Source organism: Toxorhynchites rutilus, chromosome 3, assembly GCF_029784135.1.
Source record: "Toxorhynchites rutilus septentrionalis strain SRP chromosome 3, ASM2978413v1, whole genome shotgun sequence".
NCBI classification, from domain to species: domain Eukaryota; kingdom Metazoa; phylum Arthropoda; class Insecta; order Diptera; family Culicidae; genus Toxorhynchites; species Toxorhynchites rutilus.
Genome location: NC_073746.1, coordinates 236,637,267 through 236,662,585, shown reverse-complemented (window position 1 = coordinate 236,662,585; position 25,319 = coordinate 236,637,267). Strand labels below are relative to the sequence as shown.

General features: G+C 37.2%; 2 protein-coding genes across 2 annotated transcripts in view; one reads left to right on the top strand and one right to left on the bottom strand.

The window, feature by feature from the left end:
* The first annotated feature begins 1,446 nt into the window (after positions 1 to 1,446).
* LOC129775687 (elongation of very long chain fatty acids protein AAEL008004-like) lies at positions 1,447 to 15,678 on the top strand. Its single transcript, XM_055780701.1, has 5 exons — positions 1,447 to 1,746; positions 1,806 to 2,137; positions 2,200 to 2,305; positions 14,961 to 15,097; positions 15,363 to 15,678. Exons 1-5 carry the CDS (start codon positions 1,686 to 1,688, stop codon positions 15,540 to 15,542), a joined length of 816 nt encoding a protein of 271 aa, XP_055636676.1. The 5' UTR covers positions 1,447 to 1,685; the 3' UTR covers positions 15,543 to 15,678.
* Positions 15,679 to 17,131: 1,453 nt separating this feature from the next.
* Positions 17,132 to 25,319, bottom strand: part of LOC129775690 (uncharacterized) — a 177,348-nt gene continuing 169,160 nt past the window's right edge. The window contains 1 exon segment of the mRNA XM_055780705.1: positions 17,132 to 25,318. Within this exon segment, the coding sequence (XP_055636680.1) occupies positions 25,133 to 25,318 (186 nt within the window). The 3' untranslated portion in view covers positions 17,132 to 25,132.

Genomic DNA, 25,319 nt, shown 5'->3' with positions numbered 1-25,319 from the left:
CGTTCTGGGCAGTTACCAAAGTATTGAAAAACAACCCATGGACTTTCCACCACTGTTGATTCAAACTTTCAGCTGACAACCCCTGTATAGAAGGCTGCCAGGAGATCAACATTTCGTCAACACTCATAGTCTGGAACAAAATTTGATCGGCCCGCAGGAGCTGGTTTGTTTGCTGTAGTAGAGCTATCCTTTAGTCAAATTCTAACATCTTCTCGAAGAATCTGCTCACCACGAATTGTTGACCTACATCAAATCATCCAAAACATGAAGGACATAGGTAAATCAAACTTATTTAGCGTTATCAGTGGATTTGCAGCAAACATGAAAAACACAGTCAAGCAATTACATCCGATGCTTTGTACGTACTCCACCCGGAGCGAAGAAGTTGAACATTGAGAGGCACTTCATGTCCGGCGAATATAGCCGATCCGGCATTTACAATATCCTCTCCTTTCTGGAGAAAGACGAGAGCGTGAAACGGACGCTTTGATGATGATGAACGAGCGTAAAGTGCAGCTGAAGAGGATGACCGAGAGCAAGGTGGGCTCTCGTTCCGCACCTTGGGCCGAGAAGTCGAACCAACCAACCAAACGATGAATATGTACCTGGCTGAAATGGACATTTTCATGTGGAAGCGTCAGTCTTGGTCAACAAAGGTTCTTCTGTGGCTGTCAATCAGCGGTAAGGCCGCTGTTGTTTTCTTCGGGGCTTGCGGTGAACCAGGAGATATACAGTATCAAGAAGCATCACGCGATGCAGAATGTGGTATTTCGGCAGGACCTGGCCTCAGCCCATTATGGCAAGAAATCACTGTACCTGTGGAAGATGAAACGATGTACCGAAGCCCGCCAATCATCACAACGTCCTCAGTTGCGACCGATAGACAAATTTTAGGCGAACTTCAAATGGAGGATCTATTCAAATAATGTCTTGTCCAAAACGGAGAAGCTGCCAAGGCCATGAAAGAGCTAAAGAATATAGCGACAGCCATCTTTTCATTTACCATGGCAAATTTCCGGAAACCTAGCGGTAAGGCCCGGTGGGGCGTTATATTCCGTGAGGTTGAGTGTTCAGTGTTGCATTTGTTCCAGAAAATTGACTCTGAAGCATCCAACTCCAACAAGGTTGACATTCTATTTGTGGGAAACTTTTCGAGTGCAATTGACATTTTCACAAGGGGTAGTTGTACGCACTCTGGTATCTTCACAATTATAGACTGACCATTCCCTCGTCTGTATGACCTTTAACTAGACGACCACAAAAATACAATCGTATATTGAATACACCCATACCGATCGCATTGCTTCGAACTGTTACATGCCATGCAACCGGAGTTCTTTTTCATTTTATGTACGACACCGCGAGTGTGTTATGCTAATTTAGGACTCAAGTGAATTCGAATAAACAAGGGCCGATATATTGATAAATGAAACCGTTACATATTTCGATCGAACTTATTATCCGATATCGGTCATTTGCGTTTTGTCTTTCAGTTTACGCGATGATATGACCGAAGCAAGTCAAGTTCTGTAGACTTCTAGTTTGTTAGTGCTAGAAAGTATTTGTATGAAATGTCGTACAAAATATAGTGTTGTACACCGTGTGTTGTTTGGTTGTTGCGGGATTCATAGGAATACTTGGTTCATCTTCAGACTGACTGATACTCGTAGTAAAGAAAAACAATCATGGCTTTAGTATTACGAACATTGTACGATTATTACACATATCTGTTTCGAGAATACAATGGTTTGTGTTGTGTCAGCTTAGTGTTCAAAAAGTGATTGATAATATTATTTTTTCATCAGATCCTCGTGTGGAACATTTTCCTCTTTTGGGATCACCATGGCCGGTGCTGTTTGTGATTTTAGTGTATCTCAAATTCGTCAACGATTGGGGCCAAAAATTGATGGAACACCGGAAGCCGTTCAGTCTAAAAACAGTGATGAATATCTACAACGGGGTACAGATTCTGTTCAACCTGTACATAGGTATGGTAGGAACACTCAATTCGTACTTTGCCGAGGACTACAGCTGGCTGTGCGAGCCGATCAATCAGAAGGTGACCCCGTCTAGGAATAGGCTAATTTTCGTTACCTATCTGTACTTCTTATCAAAAATTATCGATCTGCTGGACACTGTAGGTGTTTTTGGAGTTCTATGATTGCTCGGTCGATTCATTGTATCGTGAGTTCGTTACAGGTGTTCTTCATATTGCGGAAGAAGAACAATCAGATCACGTTCCTGCACACCTATCACCACGCCGGAATGGTGGCCGCAACGTACATTTTTACCAAGTTTATATGCGGTATGTATGTGTATCGACTTATGTTTTCATATAGGGTAGAATTGCCAAGATCGAAACCGATAAACAGTCGATTCTGACCGAAGTCTCTCCGATTTTTTAAAATAATGTTGTGGTAATCGGAAATTATAATATTACCAATTTTCCAAATTACCAAATTTCCAACCACGGAGTTTTTTCAATGCAGTTCGAACCTAGTTAGTGTGATAAAAATGTCGTTAGATGTCGATGTTTTCTTCGAAAAAATTACAGCTAACTCTAAGTCAAGATAGCGATAAAGTGTATTCGGCAAAGTTTTAGATCATATAAAAGCATGGACTTTTGACAAAGACGCCAGTTTTGTATCTCTTGTAGATTTTGAGATATATAGCATTTTTGCATGGAGACTTCTGAAAACTAATGTTTTACTCGTAACATTTTTGGAGTGTAAATTCCCGGGATTGACATGCTCTTGACATATTTCTAAATAGAATTTTTTGTGTTAACTGCGAAAATTTACACACAAGAATGTAACGAGTTGAACATTAGTAATTATTTTTTAATGAAAGAGTTGTTGTTAGAAAAACTCTGTTCTTGTAGAAGTGCCCTTCTTCCGATGGATGAATGACTTGTTGGTTATTGTATGTGCTATTCATTTTTTTCTGGATTTCATAAAAGTATGTTTTTGAAAAGAACGAATTTTGTTTTTAATTTTTTCGGCGTATTTTTCGAATAGAAACTCTTACTTTGCTAAGGTATTTTTCTGCTCAAAAAAATTTCAAACTCTTAAAGATACCACCCCATAAAATGAGAGCAAGGCATTTGTTTCTATAACTTATAATAAAGTTGCAAAGGAAGACTTAAACTTAGACAGTTAGAAGAATAACAAATTCAAGAAAACAATGTACATTCCATCGTACTCCCCTACGAACGCGTATAGCGTTCCGTTTTCGATTCATTCTAGTGAAATCTTTTCTCTCATCATTCACTGGCAGCCGAAGTTTCGGAATGAAGGTATGCAAATTTAATATTCTGATAAAAAATGAATCCCCCTGTGTGGTGGGGAAAGCCTTCCTGAAGGTGTGTTTTCCTACCGTTAAGCCGCCACCGTTGGGTTTACGGAACGGTTAAACAGTCAGTGGAGAGCGAGAGGACGTGGATTTCACTAGAAGCTCCGAACGTCAGCGGTATAGCGGTAAAAACGAGGCGCGAGTTGTTTATGATTGGTGAGAAAGTGTAATCTTTCAACATAGGCATTTACTGCTGACACTCGAAAAAACACGGGCAGCATAACGAGTCATTTTGATGGGAAATTATTCTGCGTATAATTTTCACTGGTGCATACCTAGAAGTAAGTCCCCAGTGGCAGCAGACTCTCGGTGTTTTCTAGTGGCTCCTTGACGGAAACACAAAAGTTTGCGGGTGTTGTTCACCTGAAGTGTGAACAAAGCATCGCCTTATCTGGCTTCGTCAAAGCTTCTCTGGTTTCTGGTGTCGAATGGAGTTCTGTCCTGACAGTGGCAGGTTTTGTACGATTCATGGCTGTAGCGCCAGCATTGTGATGGATCCATATTTAAGACTCGAGAGGCTTGTTTTTTGCTTGAAGTCCATTTTTGTGAATTATTTGTATGGCAAGTAATGTAGCTTGTAGAGAAACTTGTTTCGAAGAATATTCGCAAAAATATGGCTCAATTTCGATGCAGTTTCAATCGAAACGGAAACAAGAATGTATCAACGGAAATGTTCCTGAAAATGTTGTGTAACATGAACATGTAAAATGTCCTTCCTTAAACTTTATTACCGATTCTAATACAAGGTGAAAATTAATTCAGCCTTTTGCCGTTTTTCCGTGGTATTTAATTGAAAATATATATATATATGTATATATATATATATATATATATATATATATATATATATATATATATATATATATATATATATATATATATATATATATATATATATATATATATATATATGTATATATATATATATATATATATATATATATATATATATATATATAATATTAATTAATATTAAATATTCAGTATATATTGAATGAGACATTAAATATATACAATCTTGAGACTCATTAAAGAAAGGAAACAGAAAAACTAATCAACATTTTTTCTTTGATATTCCTTTCCATCTTTCTGACCATGGAAACATGAAAACAATTTAATAATATCGTAATATTTTAAACGATCTTTCTGAAGTATGTGAGATACTTTGTTCAACTAGAATAATTACGGATAAATGTTACATTACTCGGTTTCCGAGTAAATTTAGGACATCTCTCATCGGAAACTGTAGTTTCCGCATTCTTACGCATTTTACTACAAATGGGCATTAAAAAATACTAATTATTTCATTCACGCAAAGAGAAAAACATTTATTTTCGTCGCTTCAGCTATTGCTTGCGCTGGCCAAATCAAAATGGCCTTTATACAGCGAAATGTTTCTGAACAAGTCTGCAACAAATTGTTCTGAAAAGAAAGAAAAGTATTCGATTTTTCGATTTTTCATTGTAATGATTTGTACGATTGTGTAACACCCAATGTAATACCCGAAAGACAATTACCCGAATGTGACAAATACCCGAGCGCGACAGCTTTTTAATAATGAAGGTCCCGCCTCATTCCCCTACATAGGTTTGAGTTGGTCGATTATCTAGTTGATAATTAATTAATACATAACCAGTTTTACAAATAAAAACGAACTGATTTAATTTGCAGATATGAAATCACCTCTTTGTGATATCGGTATTTCACTTAGCTTCGTCTATTCAAAAGTTTCTTTGGACATGTTTGTAAGAAGTCACAGCAAATCTTTCAGTTCAGTCAAATCTCAAGAAGAAACGCTTGCTGTCCCGTCAAGCTATCCCATAGCATCTTCTGAGTTCACTGTAAACTGACTGCCAAAATTGTCAGACTATTAACTCTTCAGATTAATCGAACATTTGACCCGTTGGATGAATTTCGGGTTGTAGCCTATCCCTTCATTCTGACGGTTGTCTGCTTGATCCTTCAGAAATAGCTATTGAGCCTTCTTTACTTGACAACAGTCGTTCCCTCGATCTTAAACGAACCCCAATCATAGCTTTGCTTCTTTTTAACGAAACTAACATGTCCAATTCCACAATAAGAACAAACTCTACCATGTTCCAATCGCTATTACAATTCAGATTTCTCATGGCTGCATTATCGCGCGTGCTCAAACTTATGTAGACTACTTTCTATTTCCTTTTTTTTTCTCTTTTCATTTCTATAAACATACAAAACATCCTTCATTATCATTGGGACGAAGATGGCAGTTCATTCTTTCATACACATACACAAACACAATTCGTTAAAAACAACTTCGTTCATTACAATTTAATCATTTATATTACATTTTTGATATGTGAAATACACTGTCGTTTAAAATCCACTAATGTGGTTGCTCTTTTAATGTGCCTAGGCATCGAATTGAAATAAGTTACACCTTTAAAAAATAGGGAGTTCTGTGACACTCTACTTAAGAAGCTAGGTGTTCGTGCTTCGTCTGCATTTCTGGTATTATATCTATGAATATCACTTCCTCTTTCAATTCGATCACACAAATATCGAGGCAGCAATCCATTTATAATTTTGAAAACGAACACCATAGTTAAATATACAATCCTTTGCTTCACAAATAGCCATTGAAGCGTGTTTAGCATGAGCATGAAAGCTGAGGAAGTGAATCTATTACAACGCAAAATTAAGCGCATTACTTTATTTTGTAAACGTTGTAGCCTCAACATTTGTGTTTCGTTAGCAAGAAAAAGAATGGATGAACAGAAGTCTATGTGTGGCGATATTATTGATTTATATAATTGAACTTTACTTGAAATTGTCAACTCATTTCTTAAACGGCACATGATACCGTATTTTTTTGCAATTTTTTTGATGACATTATCTATGTGAGACTTAAACAGCAGTTTGTCATCTATAGTAACACCAAGATACTTTATCTCTCTAACGCGATCAAGTGTCTCACCATTTATCTCTACCAAACACTCGGTGTTATAATATCTCGAAGAAAATTCCATGTACTTGGTTTTTCCAACATTTAATTTTAACTGCTTATAATTCAACCAAATACTAAGACAATGCAAATCTCCATTTAAGTGCAATGCTGTGGATTCCAATTTTCTAGCTGTTATGAACAGAACTGTATCGTCCGCAAATAAATTTATATCGCAAAAACGTGAGACTCGTTTCATGTCATTTATGTACATTATGAATAAAATAGGCCCCAACACGCTTCCTTGTGGAACACCGAACGTACTAGCTATTGGTTCAGAAACAGAATTAGCAAAAACAGTTCTCTGTATTCGATTACTCAAATAACTTTCAAACCATTTGAATGCTGAACCCTCTAAACCAAAGCGCCGCAGAGTCTGTAACAACAAGGGCCTGGAAATAGTTTCAAATGCGCGTTTCAAATCCAAAAACACTGCAATGACTGCATCTTTGTTCTCGATATATTCCTTCCAGTTAGCTAACACCAAATTCAAGGCGGTTTTACAGGAATGTGATTCCCGGTGATTATTATTCAAATAGTTCAGCAGCTGGCCTTTAACGACTAATTCTAGCAATTTTTCTATAGTGTGCAACATATTGATAGGACGAAACTCTTCGGATTTAATCGTCCCAGCAATTTTTTGTATTGGAACCACTAACGATTCCTTCCAAACTTTGGGCACGTGACCAGTTCTTAATGAATCATTTATCAGGTCCAGCAGGGAATGTCCAATAACATTAAAGCAATCTTGAACAACTTTTGCATTGACGTCATCAATGCCAGCCGACTTTTCTAGTACAAAACAAATTCTTTTAAGGTCCGCAAAAGTTATTGGGTGAAAACAATCCAGCCTACATCCACTGGCCGTCGGCTGTACTATTTCGTCAGGTTCACTTACCAAATCGATACTTTCATTAATAAGTGAAACACTGTCAACGAAATATGAATTGAATTTATTGGCTATTAGGTTTTCTGATGTTATAACTGAATTCTCGAAAGTTATGGATCGCGGGCAACCTTAAGTTTGACTAGTTTTTTAGTACATGTTCGCAGAGAATCTGTAAGAAAAGATGCCCTGGTTTCTAAATCACCCGATACCGGATAAGAATCCAAGCTTCTAGTTACAAGCGCAAACAGAGCCTTCTTCGAATAATTCTTCCAGCACTTTGTCAAAACTCTATCATTTGTTTCACAGTTAGTATCATGGAAATTAATAAATATAGTTTCAGTTATTTTCAGTTCATCAACGGTAAATGATTGAACCGTGTCGAAATTTGTATAAACATGATCAATCAGTGTTTTGCTGTACTGGGTAATTCGTGTAGCTTCAAAAACCGTTTGTTTTAATCCGAAATAATTCATCAGGCACTTCAATTGAGAAGAGTTAGCTACCCGATTCACTACCCGAATTGCACATTTACCCGAATGTAACATTTACGCGAACACAACATTTACCCATATCATTCGAACACAACATATTGTATCATTCATAACTATTTTTTAATAAAAGGTAGTCTTATATTTTATTTTGAAAAGCGTAAGTAAATTGATCATATTTGTATAATCACTGATATCCGAAAACACGTAAATTGTGTGGATAGATCACAAGGGAAAACTCATGGTAATCTACAAAACACGTAACTAAACCCATTACTTCTTCAATATTCGACCAAAAAAACAATAAACATCTATTGCAATATAATAAACTTGAAAAAGGTTTTGTTTTTTTGTTAGATTTGTTAGAGATACACATCCTTAATTCCTGAATTTATTGAAGTTGATAAATCTAGTTCATAGAAACTAATAAAACATAATGGAATAGAATGAAATAAATAAACATGAAAGAATATGTTTAAGAAAGGGAGAAAAAAAACTATAAAATATTACATTTTATTTTCTTGCTATGTAACGGTTGGCGAAAAAAATAAGTTGAGGAAAAAAAAGTAAAAAAAAACTAAAAAATTCAAATATTCCACAAAAATGTCGAGTTCCCAATTGAAGGTGGTTTTTAAATATGGCGAGGATTGGAACAGACTCGCTTACAGAGGGCTCTGGATTCCAGAGAAAAAGTTTGCTGCACTACAATGAGGCACTACGGGCGAAATTAAATGGCAGCCACTTGGCATAACCAGAGGTCTGATCAAACCGAATTTGGGGTTTCTCGGCCATTTCGTTCGTGGAACGGTTGGCGAACGGAACGTGTTGATTTGTTTAGCTTCAGTCGGTAGGACAGTTGAGTAAGCTAATTTAAACAGATTCAATAGTGTTTATTGTTTCTTTGCTGACAATTTAGGTATTGTTAGAATTATATAGTGAATACCATATAGTGTTCCGTTCAATAAGCGCTTGCGGATAGCCAAAGTAAAAGAATAGAAACTCTTCTCTCCTAAATTACTAGGGTAATACGGGGTGAGTTGGACATACGGGGTGATTTGGACCACCCCATTATCTCGAAAAGTATGGCTTAACTTGGATTTTTTATAATGTCATCTTCTTTTATTGTTGAACCGTATGTAACTAACGTAAAAAAAACTTTGGTAAAATTCGACAGGTGGAAGGAAACGGCATGAACACAGCAAGCACTTTGATTGTCAAAAAATGTGAGTTTCCGATCGTGGTTTTAAGGGTTTTCCCGCTGATTAGACAAACTTTTCGTGTATTGTGCAGTAAAGTTCTGTTCGCCTTCAGAAGAGGAACAATTTGATGCAGCGAAACAGTAAGTTTGATAACAATAAATTAAATCAATTGCATATTAATTTTTGGATGTTGTGTAGGGTGACATGGACACGTTTTTGTGGGGTGAATTGGTCCTACAGATTTGAGGCTTTTCTTTGGTCTAATTGATTCGTATTGGTTTGGAAATATTATGAGATTTTCTTAGGTGGTCCAAATTCCCCCCTTTTCCCCTACATGTTGAAATGCTTATGAACAGGTAAGTCTGTTCATCAGGTGGTTTATCCGGGGCTTTGCTGCTGGGCAACCAACTTCCTTTCAACCAACGCATTGCGAATAGACCACCGATCGAAGACCACCCGCACCCAGCACCCAGTAAATAAGGTTAAACCCTGCGCGCAAGTATGTTCTGATAGTGTGGCATGTCCATGATCATAGGAGAGTGAAGGAGAGAAGAGTATAAGGTTAGGAAAGATGTTAGAGCGAAAATGTGAAGTGAATAGAAAGGGTCTCAAAATTGAAAGAGAATTTCATTCAGAGAGTAGCGATCCGTCCATCTTCCGAATCATTCATTTCGTCCTCCAGAAGCTCCAAATTCGGTGTTTGTCCGCGGTGCTTTCGGAAAATTTGTTATAGAGGTGTCGTCCATTCTGGTGCAACCAGATGTCTAAGGTTTTCGTTGTCCGAAGGGTGCAGTCTTGAAAACCTGAACCATTCGGGACCGTTTAATAGGGGGCTCGACCATAGCCGGGCAAAAGGAAGCGACGGGTGGTCTCTCTTCGGAGAGTCGCGCAAAAGCCATCTGGTTTTAATCCCTCATCAAAAAAGAGTTCACCAACGGTTTCAGATAAATCTCTTCACATATACAAAACATGTATGCTTTAGACTTTTTATGTTAAAGATACATGCTACTATTTCGAAAAAATGTTTATGTATAAATGGGCTCTTAGTCTTGAAGAAGGATGCATATTAATGGTGCCGACACTAATAAGCGAAGTAATTGAGGTCTTTTTCAATGCGATTGACCCCATTGTCACGGTACCACTGAAGCTTCTCTCGACTGTATTGGCAGCTTGCCCAAACTTCACCGGGCCTTTGTGAGCCTTAATAAACGGAAGAAGAAGTTTCTGCAGGCACTCGTCCCTATACAGAACCTTGGTTTTCTGTCCACAGCTGCAAATTCCTTGCCAAATCAAGAACTTCCTGGCAAATTTATCAGTGAGAACGAACTTAAATTTGCTGGGGGCCTCTCCTCTGATAGCATGCATCAGCATGCATCCTTCGTACTTCGTCAAAACCTTGTTGTACAATGTTCGAGCGTGTCTTTTGGCCACCCGACTTCGCCTCAGCGTCCTGTTTAATGGCTTGCAGCACATCGTACACGGTCGATTTTGTCATTTTCAACGATTTCTTGATTGTAGTACCTGACCACGTCGGATTTTTAATGTGGGTGTCTGAAATCATATTTCTTCTCTTGGCTTTCATTCTACACAACTATTCTGAAACAAAATGAATCAACATAATTTTGATGATTTGATGATTTCAGATACGCCTACTACGCCCGCTGCTATAAAACGAATAGTGATTCTGGATTCTAACCGAATCAAACCAGGAGAATGTTACACAACCGATATATACGACCCATATTTCGAATGATTTTTTCCATGGGGCGTGTGATTGTGTAGGTTACGAATAATTGGACAAAGCCCTGTCTTGGTCTAATCAGTATTAATTTTGTTATTCTGTCCACCAGTTTCGCAACATTAGGTCAAGCATTTTCATGCAATTTAATTCCAATGATTGAGCTGATTCTTGGGTTCTTGAATTATTGGATCTCACATGAGTATTGAACAACTAATGCTAATAGCGATCTGGGAGAAAAGGCAGCGTTACCTTTTCTCTCAGATCGTTATGTCGGCCGTGAACGTTTTTGAAGCGTTAAATCTAATCACGACTTTTACTGATATTTTTATAATAGTGGCTTCACGATAATTTTTGATATCATTCGATGAGACTGTACCTTAGATATATTTTCGTGCTGGAGTATGAATCTTCAATTATTCCAAAAAACGAGCATTTGGTTCATAAAGTGTCATTTTAAATTGCGAAAATTGTATGGTGCAAATTCAATTCGTCCTACATTCTGTCAAATATTAATATATAATATTTGAAAATTTGAAAAAAAAATTGAAATTTTAAATCTTTCCGTTGAACATTTTCCAAAGTAGAAAACTTTAAAAGTTAGTACTACTGTTAGTGGTTTTAATGTCAATCTTGAGCCCGATCTGTCATTTAGTTTGTTTACAGTGTCATTAAGAACAAGTTAGTTTTTTTTGTTGAGCGGTTTTAACATGAATAATCCTATTGGTCATACATATACAGGAAAACCTTTTTTGTGCGGGGGATAGGGACCGGACAAAAAAAGTCGCATTAAAAAAATCTTGCAAAACTTCACCAGCACCTTTTATAAATCGTGTTTGGTAAAAATTAAAAAAAAAAAAATTTTTGTGCGGTAGATAGGGACCGCATAAAAAAAGTTTCCCACAAGAAAATAACTCAAATCCACGCCATTCAACGTTCAATTTCCCTTTGTTTCCCTGCTTTGCGATGGGATACTTTGCCTTTTCGGTTGCGCGTGGCTGTTTTGTGCTTTTAGTTGCATGTCGAAACGTGTTGCTGTTAGAAATCATGTCATGCAAAAACTTAGAAAAACTTGGAGCATTTGATGAGAGGAGGAGAATGATTTCAGAAGTGGATAATTGAGACGCAAATATGCTTTTTTCGCACTGAAATGCATATAAACCATCGAAAAAAACTAAATGGCCAATAACTTCGTCAAATATGCTTCTTTTCATACACTGCACAAAAAAAATCGCACAAAAAAACCGCACAAGAACAAAAAATCACACAAAAAAAAACGCACAAAAACAGGTTTTACTGTAGTGTGAAATTTTGTGTTGTAAACAAAATTTCTTGTACTTGTACTTGTTGTATATGTTGCAGATACATTTGGGGACTCAACTGTGTCGAAAACAATATATAAGGTATAAGGCATTTAAAGACGGCAGAGAGCTGATGAAAATATAATAAAATAATAAAAAGAAAAGGAATAAAAGGAATGGTGATCGGAAATCATCATTTAAGGTTGAGAAAGCTAGCTCGTGGATAAAATATCTCGTCATATTTTGGTTGATGTTTTGGGCATGAGAGAAGTCGCAGCACGACCAGTACCGAAAGAACTCAATTTCCTTTGAAAATTTCATCGCAATCAAGTGGCTAAAGACATTCTTGAACGATCAAATTCTGATCCCATATTCCTACGTTCCAAATCTCGGTATATATTTGACAGAATGTATGTTTCTGAATTCTGATCAAGGGTACTCAAGGGTCTTTTTTTTCTTTATAAGGCCCTTAACATACAAATGGAATGCGTGTCGATACTTACTGTCTTAGCGGATGTGATTTTTTTATCGGTAATATTGGGGGGGAAAAGGCATCTTAAACAGGAAAGGAGCAAGACACGAGTGCAACACTTGAAGATCATAAGTAAAATTCTAAAAATTTAATTCAGTCTATTACGTTTAAAATTGGTTTAGTCGAATCTTTTCTAATATGTTGGATGTTAAAGATGCAGCTTGAAGAGTTAGGCACGAAAATGTCTATAAAATCACAGAAATGAGTTAAGTTGATCAGCATGACCGACTTTGGAACAATTTAAAAACAATCACATAAAGCGGGATTCTAGGAGAAACTTCATGTTTCTGTGAGGCTGGAAAGCGATATTTATTACGAGTTGCTTCCATATAGCCTAGGTTGATAAGTTATTATGGCTCAATTGGACTATATCCAATCTGATATCAATACGTCATAATGTTTTACTTGCTTTGTGATTTTCCGACTGTCTCAGTTTTTTGACAATACTGAAGAGAGTTTCTATGGAACGAATGTATTGATATTGAACCTGAATCGGATCATTCTAACAATAAAGGGTGTGTCACATCAAATTGCATCACGGAAAAAACGCTGTAGAAATTCGCCCAGTAGACCGATCGATTTGAAAATTTTAGACAGTAAAATAAAAACTATTAAACAACTTTTGGCATTTTCTTTTTATTCATACTTCGAGCCCAAGCCCGTATGCTTGCACCTTCCTCTTTACCCCGTCCATAAGGTTCTGTACAACGTCAGGTTGTAGTTTTTTTTGAACAGAAATCCATTTTCTCTTGAAGTCCGCCTCCGATTTGACAACTTTTGGGTTCTTCCGGAGGGCCTGCTTCATAATCGCCTAATATTTCTCTATTGGGCGAAGCTCCGGCGCGTTGGGCGGGTTCATTTCCTTTGGCACGAAGGTGACCCCGTTGGCTTCGTACCACTCCAACACGTCCTTTGAATAGTGGCACGAAGCGAGATCCGGCCAGAAGATGGTCGGACCCTCGTGCTGCTTCAATAGTGGTAGTAAGCGCTTCTGTAGGCACTCCTTAAGGTAAACCTGCCCGTTTACCGTGCCGGTCATCACGAAGGAGGCGCTCCGCTTTCCGCAAGAGCAGATCGCTTGCCACACCATGTACTTTTTGGCAAACTTGGATAGTTTCTGCTTGCGAATCTCCTCCGGAACGCTGAATTTGTCCTCTGCGGAGAAGAACAACAGGCCCGGCAGCTGACGAAAGTCCGCTTTGACGTAGGTTTCGTCGTCCATTACCAGGCAATGCGGCTTCGTCAGCATTTCGGTGTACAGCTTCCGGGCTCGTGTCTTCCCCACCATGTTTTGCCTTTCGTCGCGGTTAGGAGCCTTCTGAACCTGAATGTATGTACGCAGGCCCTCCCGCTGCTTGGTCCGCTGGACGAATGAACTTGACAAATTCAGCTTATTGGCGACATCCCGGACCGAACTTCTCGGATCACGTCTGAACTGCTTAACTACGCGCTTGTGATCTTTTTCACTGACGGAGCATCCATTTTTGCCGTTCTTCACCTTCCGGTCGATGGTTAGGTTCTCGGAGTATCGTTTTAGTACTCTGCTAACCGTGGATTGGACGATTCCCAGCATCTTACCGATGTCCCGATGTGACAACTCCGGATTCTCGAAATGAGTGCGCAGGATTAATTCACGACGCTCTTTTTCGTTCGACGACATTTTTCCAAATTTACGAAAAATTGACAGTGAAGCATGGCCAACGTGATCTATACACTCTTATCTGATTATAAGCGAAAGCTGAAGATATAATTCCTAAAAATTAAATTTCTACAGCGTTTTTTCCGTGATGCAATTTGATGTGACACACCCTTTACTAAATAATGTCTTGAAGTTACGAAAAATTGATATAATTATTTTCCCCAAAACTCATATTTAGGAATAACATACTTCACGAGCAACAATACACTTGCACAATATTGAATAACGAATGTCATGTCAATGACATTCCACCTCAAAAATCAGAAAAAAATCTTAATTTTCATAGTAGAGTGCAATTCCATATTTCTCTTGAAATTTTATTTGCTGTTAGAAAATCAAAGATCGGTTCGAAAAATAAAATTTTCTAAAATGACTATTGTTGATAGAATCTGTGGATATAGAATAGAATCGATTGATCATGGAGATTATATAGGTGGGGATTATAGAGAATTAATTTATTTGATTTACACACATTATCCAAGATGAAGTTGAGCTGCATGCATATATGAATTCGAATTTTTTTATTCCTTATTGATATCCCGTTTTCCCATTTCCCTCAATCGATCAACAACCAACTGAAAAGGCCCAAAATGAATGAGGTACATTTCCTTTTCACCACTTCTCAGTGGGTCAGTGCGCCATTTAATTATGTATGAGGCGGTCAAGGGTAACACAGCACTTTATTGAATTACAATCCACCTTTCCTGTATATTTTTCAGCCATCGCTATGGGATTGTTTTTATCGCTCCTTCTGACCGCCAAATTCGGTTTTCGTTTTAGGGAGCCATGCGACGCTACTTGGCCTGATCAACAGTTTTGTGCATGTCATCATGTACTTCTATTACTTCCTGACCTCGTTCCGGCCTGAGCTAAAAAACTCTTTCTGGTGGAAGAAACATATCACGCAAGTTCAACTGGTGGGTATATGTAGTTGCTAAGAGTATTAGAATGGTAGGGTGTTCGCCATAAATTTGGTGAATGAAAGAAATAATTCATGTCTCATTGCTTTCGAATCCCGTATCATATACACCCTAGTTTGTGTCATATGACACGGCAAGAAAAAAACCGTCAATACGCTTGCTTTTTTGCTCTTCCCGTCGCGATTAACCTTTGGCACGCGGCAGTGTGCGATACCGTTATTCGAGTTTTTTTTTCTGTATTTGTCCGTCGTTTCCATTACAGTTCCAGTTTATGATCCTAATGGTGCACTTTGGACTCCCGCTGCTCTTTGGCTACTGTAACTATCCGACTTTTTTGCTGTTCATTGGTTTCAGCCAGAATTTATTTATGTTCACACTATTCGCTGACTTTTACGTGAAAGCCTACATCAAAACTCGGAAGCACAAACCAACGGATGGCTGAGTTCCAATTTTTGGCGAGAGCGTCAATTGACCGGGGCACTAGCGAGGTGAGTGAAGCAATTCAGTGAACGTTTGTCCAGTGTGTAGTTGTATTATTAGTTCTGCAATGTGTATTTAACAATATTAGTGAATGTAGAATAAAATATCTTACATTACCGGAAAGTGTTGTTTTTATTTTTCGATATGACATGTATTAAACATTACTTTAAAATTGGAAGATGTCTGCAGAGCCTATTCATATAAAAAGTTTCATCGTTTCTCGCCTGGTTTTGCCTGTCTTTCCTTTTTTTCATTGTCGACTCATGAGAGAAGAAGCCTATTCTAAAAACGCATTTTTTAGACATAGTTATATAGATTTTCGTATTATGTTTAAAAAAATATATAATAAAATCACGATGAAAATGACAAATTTCTTCTCCGAAATATCCATAGTCAACGATTTCGCAACGATTTTAGTTTCTAACTTTTCACAACAAAAAAGCTTGTTATTATTTATGCCAATTCGTAGATATTTTCATAAAATAAGTATCAGTGAACCATTTTGCATGGACCGTCTTGAACGCTTGGGAAAACCATAAAAAGTCTAATAAAAAAAGTGAAAAGCCGTACATTCACTTGAATTTATTCTTAAATTTAGACAGGAACGCATTCAGAAATCTAAATGCAGAGCGAACACAATCAAGAAGGTATACATGTATCATAGAACAAGTTCTTAAGCGTAACATTTAAATCAACCAGTGGTAACAGTCACCATAGTTTGTACCTGCTATGCCTTGGACGACGAGACAAAAAATGGTAAGAACGTAAATTCACACATCTCATATTGATTGCTGCAAGAGGGCACAACAATCGATATCAGATCGCGGGAGATCGTCTCTGTTTTATGAATTCTCCCTTGTTTTCATATATCACGTTTTCGGATATAACGTGATTCTTGGCAGTGCACGATACATTCGTGAAGAAGTACCACAGGTGACTTAACACGTTCGTCGTCCCGTCAACCAGATATGGGTGACACACTCCTCGTTCAAATTGAATAGGTTTTTAAGAAGGAATTTGATAGAATAGGTAACTAAGAGTAACTATAGGGTATGAAGAAAAATAATAAAAATGAAGCCAAATTATAATAATAATTATACTATACGTTTGTTATTTTATAGTACTGTAGTTTATTGCGAAACCCATATAATATGACTTTGTCATGTGTTATTATTGTTATTTCGTCTTCAAATTGAAAAAAATATTGCTAGATCATGTAAAAGTAGTCCGTACATGATAATTATCTTTTAGAAAAGAGGTTTTGATGCCAAATGTCTTAAAATTGTATAGTTTAGAGCAAAAATACCTTATGCAAAATATTAGGTTTGGGAAAATGTAATCCATTATTTTTGTGTAAAATTCTAAACTTTTTTCATATGCTCCGGAATGTCCGATTTGGGTCAAATATGCGCCGTTTTATTGTAAAACTAGCTGACCCGGCAAACTTCGCGAAAAAATTGTGTGATAATGAGGATCGTTTTTTTTACAGGGGAGTTCACGTGGGTTTTGTGACCTTTTTCTCCATATCGTGCGTGGTCGTACGAGGCTAGCTTGACCCTGAGAGGATTGAAATAGTTAGTCGGGCAATTCAACACGAGAGGTGGTCTCCTTTCTGGGAGTGGCGCTAAAGCAACTTGATTTAGCTATACTTCTAACGGTTACACCTTGATCGCTGTCATCATAAACAATTAACACGTTAACATAATGTTGTTATCAATTCTTTATTAGTTGTAACTATGCATCTTGTCCTTGAAAGCCATTAAATGTACATCCTTTTTCCGTTTCTTTTCATTGATGCAAAACATCCGACCTAGCTTAAATGTATTATACCCAGTATTAGTGTTATACTTTGATAGCGTATAAACTTAACTTGATGTTTTTTTTATGATTTATTATATATAACGCAGTACTTTTTCTCATACGAAATGCGTGTATTTTGCTTCGATTAATGATTCACTATCCACGAAATGCTGATATTAAACACTATTCAACTAGTTGGGTTAATTGCTTCCTAGCCCGAGCTTGTCCTATATGCTTTTTTTTTTCTAAGATATAAAAATTAACAATGACGTTGGCATTACAAAGTAGTTTTTGTTTGTTTTTTTGCGGCTTACAAAAATTGGGTTCAAATAACTAATTTATGCTCTAGCGCGTTAAAATGTCTGTTCCCGTGAATAACGTCGTCGTTTTGGTATCGCCTCCATGAGCCAGTAACAATTGTTTCTTTTTGTTTTTCATTCCCATTCGGTTCCATTTATAGCATCATCTTGCTTGCATTATTCAATGGAAGGGAAACAATACGGTTTCCACGCTGTCAGCAATATCCGGGATAGGGGTAGGATGAGTTATATCCGCCATTTGTTGCACAATAAAAGTGGGCGTCCGATTTGTGTGAGTCGATACTCGAAAACAAGTTGCATATTTTGATTGCAGATTGATGCAATTTGTTTTTCAATGCCACACACAACACACATGTTTTTCATTTCCATTCTGATTGCCGATTGCCTGGCAGAATGTTTGTTTTCCGCATGATGAACCGATACTTTTAATTCTGGTTACGTGAGACAAACAAATGGATGTGAGTTCATTAATTCCGATCAATTGTTTCGGGTTGATAATGAATCTCTGAAAAATGACGGGTTTTCGTTTGATGGGGTACTTTTTTAGGGTTTGAAAAGTTTCTCTGGATTGATTGGTAAGTAGATATGTGGATTTGCCGACAGTTTGGATTCTATAAAGTTTCCCTTCTATGCAGGCTTATTTACAGACTTCGTACGATTTTCGATCGTATTGGAGAGCTTATGCCAGCCCCTGTTCTAATAAACTTTACCCGTCGTGAAGTAGGAGAATGACTGTGCAAGCGATACTGTGCGACGAAAGCTCTTTTTATTCCATTTACAGTAGATTTTTTTCCAGTATTTTACAAATATTTCTGCCATCAACTGGTATGCGTTTCTTCGTGGCCAAACACCTTTCCGAGCTGCCATGGAATGGGATGTTGTTTTTCCTTGTTGTGTTCTGACAAACCGAGTTCCCCGATTTTGTGTAAATTTTGGGATAATAAAATGGAGCATTTTTTCGTTTTGTTAGATCTTTCCTTTGTCATAGAACTACTGCATAAGAATGGGGTGCTGCTCAATTGCATAGTCGAGTATACATTAGTAACGTTGATAATGATAAACTTTATCTAATAAAAGTTTGTATTATCAAAATCGGTTTCTGATCAATTGTAGTTTAATTTATCGTAAATTCACCTAATCCTAATCCTCGAATTTATACAAAAAAATCGGAACAAGTGTGAAATTAAGGTACATCTGATTATTATCAAATTTTGGGAAAAAATTTGGAAATCAGGTAATAAGAATAATTCTTAATATATGATGGAAGAATGACTTTAAACTAATCAATGTTCCACAAATGTTAGAGAGATCTTCTTCATCTTTCTTCACTGGTTTTATCTCTGAACATTGTATTGGTCATATTTCTTCAATGCTGCTTTGACGCATTAGTCAATAACTTCGATGGATTATTCGTAGATGTTCCTAGTTTTGATGATGTTGCTAGTTTTGAGTTTTGGTAGAACAGGCTTGTATTGCCTTAACATAAATGGTATCTTATGTTAAGGCAATACAAGCCTGTTCTACCAAAATTTCGATTTCATATTTCCTTATGTATGACTACGTTTCACAGTAATAGTATAGATGAAGACCAATTCAAGCCGATGATTGTGCAGGTACAATTACAAAGGTTGCAAAAGAGGAATATGGCATATGGTTAGTTGATGTAATGTTCTCGTAAAAACAAAACGATTGAATCAATCATCTTCGGAACCACATCAAAACATTTTCAGTGCCACAGAATTTTTTGAAAAACATTGCGCAAAAAATAGTGCAATTTTGAACAAAACGTGTAAAAAAAACGCTTCGTAATTAACATAAAAGTTTGATCCTTTGATTGAATGAGGTTCAAACTTAAATAGGGATAGGGTATCTACTGCAGTACATTTACAATAGTTTCGAGATTCTAAAGATATATCAAGAACAAGTTTCGATCTGTATAGAATATTATATCACTTCGATCGTACAATATTATTCATGAGATACTATAACTATCCCGGGATTCAGGAACTTGTACGACAGTTACCTCAAGTACGTATTACCTCATCTAAGGATGTTCTGGAATTCAAGAAACCCATTCCTGTAGGGTCTCATTCATAGCTTAGTCGGTGAAGGCATGCAATTACCAAGCTGAAGGCGGCAGGTCCGATATCCGGGTTGGGCTGGGATTTTTTTCGAATTGGAGAATTTATCAACTTCCTTGAGCATTCTATATGTCATCGTGTCTGTTGTAGCATACAAACTGTCCCAATTTAATAGTCCTTACTCAAAATATTCCTCAATCCCAATATAAATTTCTCATTTCATTCTTCCCCGTCAAATGGACTCCATTGCATATTTAAGTAACTCCCCCCAAAATTAATTCGTTTCTCTCTCTCATGTATCACGTATGCATGCAAATATGTTTGAGTTCAACGTGGTTTGACATATACTACAGGTGAGCTAGATTGTTTTTTTATAACGTACACGAAAATTACTCACACATATAAAATAGTCAGCAGTGTTGTAATCAGAAACTCTGACTAGTTTGTGGTATTGTTTTATCGAAAATGATCCTCAATCATATTGGTGCAGCCATCTATACTTATTGCTCGTTGGGGGCCAATCGGGCCTGGGTGTGTGAACAATCGTCATTCTTTATCTCTCGAGAACAATATACAAGCTGGCGATGTACTGCTTGTGCATCACAGGTACTATTCTTCTTATCTGTTTTATAGCTATATCAGCTATCGTGGCGGTATTTTTTCAGTTGACACACACATGGTCACACGCGATTCTATGTTTGTTCCCCCATTATTCCTTATCCCACATTTCCAATAAATAAAACATCAAAAACGCTTGATGGTTACCATTTTAATCTATATTCGGCAACGAATAAAAACTACAATGTATGCGTGTGTGATGCGAAAACACACAAGCGCTCTCGACCAGACGGCATGAAAACCGACGCATTGTATCATTTCACCAGATTCAAAGCTGCTTACCAGAGATCGAAATTCTCGCTCAGCTGCGAGATAAGTATTCAGTCAATCAATCTAGTTCCCGATGATTTGTGCAATCAGAGTTGCCAAACTTCCAGTTTCTCCTGGATATTGCCAGTTTTTTTAAAGCATGCCAGCAAAACAGCCATAGACAAAAAATTTGCAGCTTTTTCAAATTTTTACAGCTGAAGAATCCATTATCCTTTTATTATCCATTATAGCTTTTTTTTATTATTTTTTCATCATTCTCAAGTATTTTACTCCCCCAAATTATACTCTTTCGTACCCAGACTTGTTTATACTAGAATGTATTGCCATAGGATGACCCTGTGTGAATAATATGTATATAAACACATGCCTAAGAGAATCGAGCAGTTGTGTAAGGATATTTACTCCTATCTCAGCTATAATCCGTTACGAAGCAGTAAGTTTGTTTAATTTCAAACTCTCTTAGAGTTGAAGTCTTTGAAAATCGTCACCCACGCGGTGAATTTCATTGGAAAGTGTTGTCAAACGTATATCGGAACGTTACGAACCGCTTCGAATTTATTTTGGTTGTTTAAGTAGATGAGAATAACGTAAGATCTATGACGAGTAACCAAAACGATTATTTATTTAACCTTCCTTCCTTATGCTCTGAGCATGGTGAACAATATTAACGGATTATTTCAAAGCGAAAGTCCGAACCGTTGGAAATGTTGCAGTAAGTTTTCGATCATTAGGGCACTAATACAAAGCCTGTTGACGTTTTGTGGATATATGTAAACGTAAATTATTCAGGACACTTTTGGATAATTTTTTAAGGCAGGCTATATGAAAAATGTGACCAATCTGAACAACGTACAGATCGATCAGCCAAATTATGTCGGTCTGAATATTCGTCCGTATGTAAAATTTAGGATACTTTGATTTTTAACATGACGATAATTGATCCAACTAATGTCATATAAATGGAGCACATATCAATTGATTCCCTCAAAGTTTGCGATCGAAAATATATTTAAGATATCGATAATGAATTTAGGGAGATCCGAAACCTGGATTTTACTGCCTTCACTGTGGACGAACGCAAGGTTTCTTTCTTTTGGGGTAAGATTTTGTCATTAAAAAAATGACAATAATTGTGCTTTTCTCAAAAAGAGAAAAAATATTCCAACATTTCTGGCTTTGCCTCTGCAACCGTTGAGCGATTGTTTTCAGAATACAAGTTGTACAAAAAAAACTAAGAAATAGAACAGGGACAAAAACTATGCGAGGAATTCTAGCTCCCAAAAATTATGTAGACATTCATAAAGAACAGTCAGGATTAGTTAGAATGACAAAATGTAAAAAAGTTAATGTTACAATGCATGATCACAAACAGGACAAGGAAAATTAAAAATGTTGCGATATTTACGTATTAACGTTACCGGAGCGAAATTTTCATTGCGAAATTAATTAATTGCGATAAAATTTATTCTGAGGTTAAAGATTGTCCGGTTAGTTTGCAACATAGGATAGTTAGGTTCGACCGAGCATCAGCGACTGTCGGACGGCATACGTTTTCCGGTTACTTTTTTGCTTTGAAATATAATTGATATATTTCAGAGCAAAAATTCATAAAAACTCACCGGGAAATCGTTGGAAAACAGTTCTGCTTGCGAGAGGCCCCAGCTTCCGACAACGGATCGGCGGCCGACTCGAATTGCGTCATATTGGCGGTTTGAGGCCGCGTCGGTTCCATATCCTCGTTAGATAATTATTTCACCCCGATTACGTTAGCCTCAGCATAAATTTCATTGCCAAAAAATTATTTCATAACGAAAATTACCCTCCGGTTGTGTTAATACGTAAGTACCAATACTACATACTGATATTGTTACTGTATATCCTCATTTTTATTGCTAATATGGAAAAAACTGAGAAAAAATTTCTAAAAAAATTCTTCCAGCTTTTATTCAGATTTTTTAAAATTTTTCCAGTTTTTCAAAAATTTTGTTGGCATCTCTGTGTGCAATGCTAAAATTTTCGTCTCTTCCTTTTCACCGAATTTTTTTTCCAGAGAAAGAGATGTGGGAAAATCTCTCTCTCTGAAGATCAAGGAGAATGCTTTTTCGTCTCTCATTTAGTACTGAAAATATGGAGTGAAAAACCAAAGCTTACTTTACCAACGTTAGCCTGCTTAGACAGCGTCCAAACGACCTGAATTTGGACATCGGCTGAATTGTGTAAATATGACCTCATCTCATGTCCACTTCACGATGAAACCCAATGTAACCGCATGTTTTCATGTAATGTTTTCAGCTGTACTAAAGAAGTGAAACCCCATTATCCGCATCAAGAAATCACAAAAAATGATTTTTTTTGGCTAATCATAACTCGCCAAAAAAAATCCGCTTTGTGTTTATCGCGAGAATCAAAGTGAGCGTAAAATATTCTCTCGATTCCCATAGTCTGAATTATTTTCCCTGTGGATGAAAACGGATGTTTTTTGTTTCGAATCAGCGTGCATTTAGATCGCTGCTGCTTATAAAATTGATTGGTTTTTTCGAAAAAACTTAACTCTTTGCCATGAAAAAGGCCATTTAGAAAGTCTCGCTGCCTCTGCCGTCTGATTGCTAGCTGGATGACAACATAGCTGAATCGAGAATGGCTGTCAATAGTTCCCTTGCGATGCATGAGTTGTTTGTTATTGATAGTACGGGTAGGTAAGCACACAAATGTATGAGGACATAATAATGCATCCAGATTAGGGAATTGTAATGTATCGCATGTCAAACAAATCTTAGAAAATCTCCGATTCGATTGGTATGCATCAACATCCTTTTACAGCAAAACTAGTTATTAACGTTAACATTATTTCATAAAAACGTGACGTTACTTAATAATGTAGTTCTACGTAAAAATAGTCGCGTAAAAAAAGAATCCATTGTTGATTTATCAATATTGGCATCATATTTATCATCTCACGAACTTTTTGAGTGAATTATGCACCATCATTGGTGCATGCTCAAATATTTTCCTGTTTTTTAAATATATTTGTTGTTTTCTCATTCGAGTGGTTTGAGCTGGATTGAATGAATACAATATTTCGCCTATGAAATGGTTGTATTATACGATAAGTCTATCAATTCAACTCTCAGCAACATAGAAAAATAAGAATACGAAACAGAAACCTATATTTAAATCGAAGTATTCTCAAGCTTGAAGTAAGTGGGATTGTAGTAAGCTTCCGGGCAATTATTATTCTATAAACTGAAGCTTTGCACAAATGGTCGAAGGTTTTCGTGTGATTGTCATGTGTATATTTGAAATCATCGGAAAAAGTGCGCAGTTGTGATTTCGATTGAGATGCTGCTCTGGCGTTTTTTTTCTTAGTCGTAACCCTGATTAGCTTTTACCTTGATCGATAAGGGATAAACCTTAACAAAGAGCGATTATGAAAGCAATCCGGGCTTGAACCAATCAAGACAATCCCATCGATCAACAAGGTGATGGTTACGGCTTGTTTGAGTAGTGCGTAATCATTTGTCGAATCATCGAATCACCATAACTATAGTTAAATCTCGAAAAATATGATCAAATGACAACGATGCCGATTTCTTGCAAAAACGAAAATCGCTCCGAATAGAATTCACTTAAAAAAGAAATTCTAACAAATTATTGACACTATTGAGTGACATCGAGTTTCTCTGTGGCTCTTGTCATGCGTGAGTAGGAATGCATTCTGAAGGCAATATTCCTCAGAGAAACTCTAATGCCACAGATTGAAACAGAACGTTTACAGATTCCCGAGGTGCTCAGCCCGACTGTTATCAGTTGACGACAGATTATAAGTTCTTTTTTTTGTGTATTACCTACTCCACCATCCCTTTTGTATTACGAATACCATCTTGTCTTAATATTATTTGTTGATGCCTTCACGATAAAATTCCATAAAGCTTTGCTCTTTAGCTGACAGTGTCTAACGATAATCTATTGGATAACATTAAATGCAAGTGATATACATAACCGGAAAAAGTGAACACAGGAGAAAGCGTGAACGGGGGCGTGAAGCACTTCTTAGCGGGTGTCGTTGAATTCGAAGCACTAAAAGAGTTCTCTAACAGCATGTACAGTTTTATCATGATGACCTTTCCTCAAACCTTCGATACTAAACCATAAGTGAATTACTACTTTGCTCCTTATTGGAGCAAATTTCTGAAACGTAATCATCGTTCGCCACGCCACGCCTTCGATTTACTATACAATGTTCTAACTTTCCTTCAACTTGCATTGTCTTCCTACTCACTAAATTCCTCTCGTGATTGAACATTCCTCTATGCAGGCTCCTTCCATCCATGACCAGTAGTAATCTGTAAAACATGTTCAGCATGCCTGTCTGCTGGCAATGAGCCAGCGTCTTCGATGACCGCCACGCCGTCCAATCCGTTGAGTATACCTACATTTCTCCGCCGATGCCGGTTCCCTCGGTTTTATCGCGTATCGTCCTCACCCTCGGACGAGCTACGGATCGTGTTGTAGGACGAGTTGCGGCTCTTCAGCATCCGCAGGAAGCTCCCGACAGCGAAGATCGTCCGTCGATGGCGATGAAAGATTCCCTGGTAGAGAGCGTCACGCAGTGCCTTACGATCGTCCACGACATCTGTTTGGGTGGAGGAA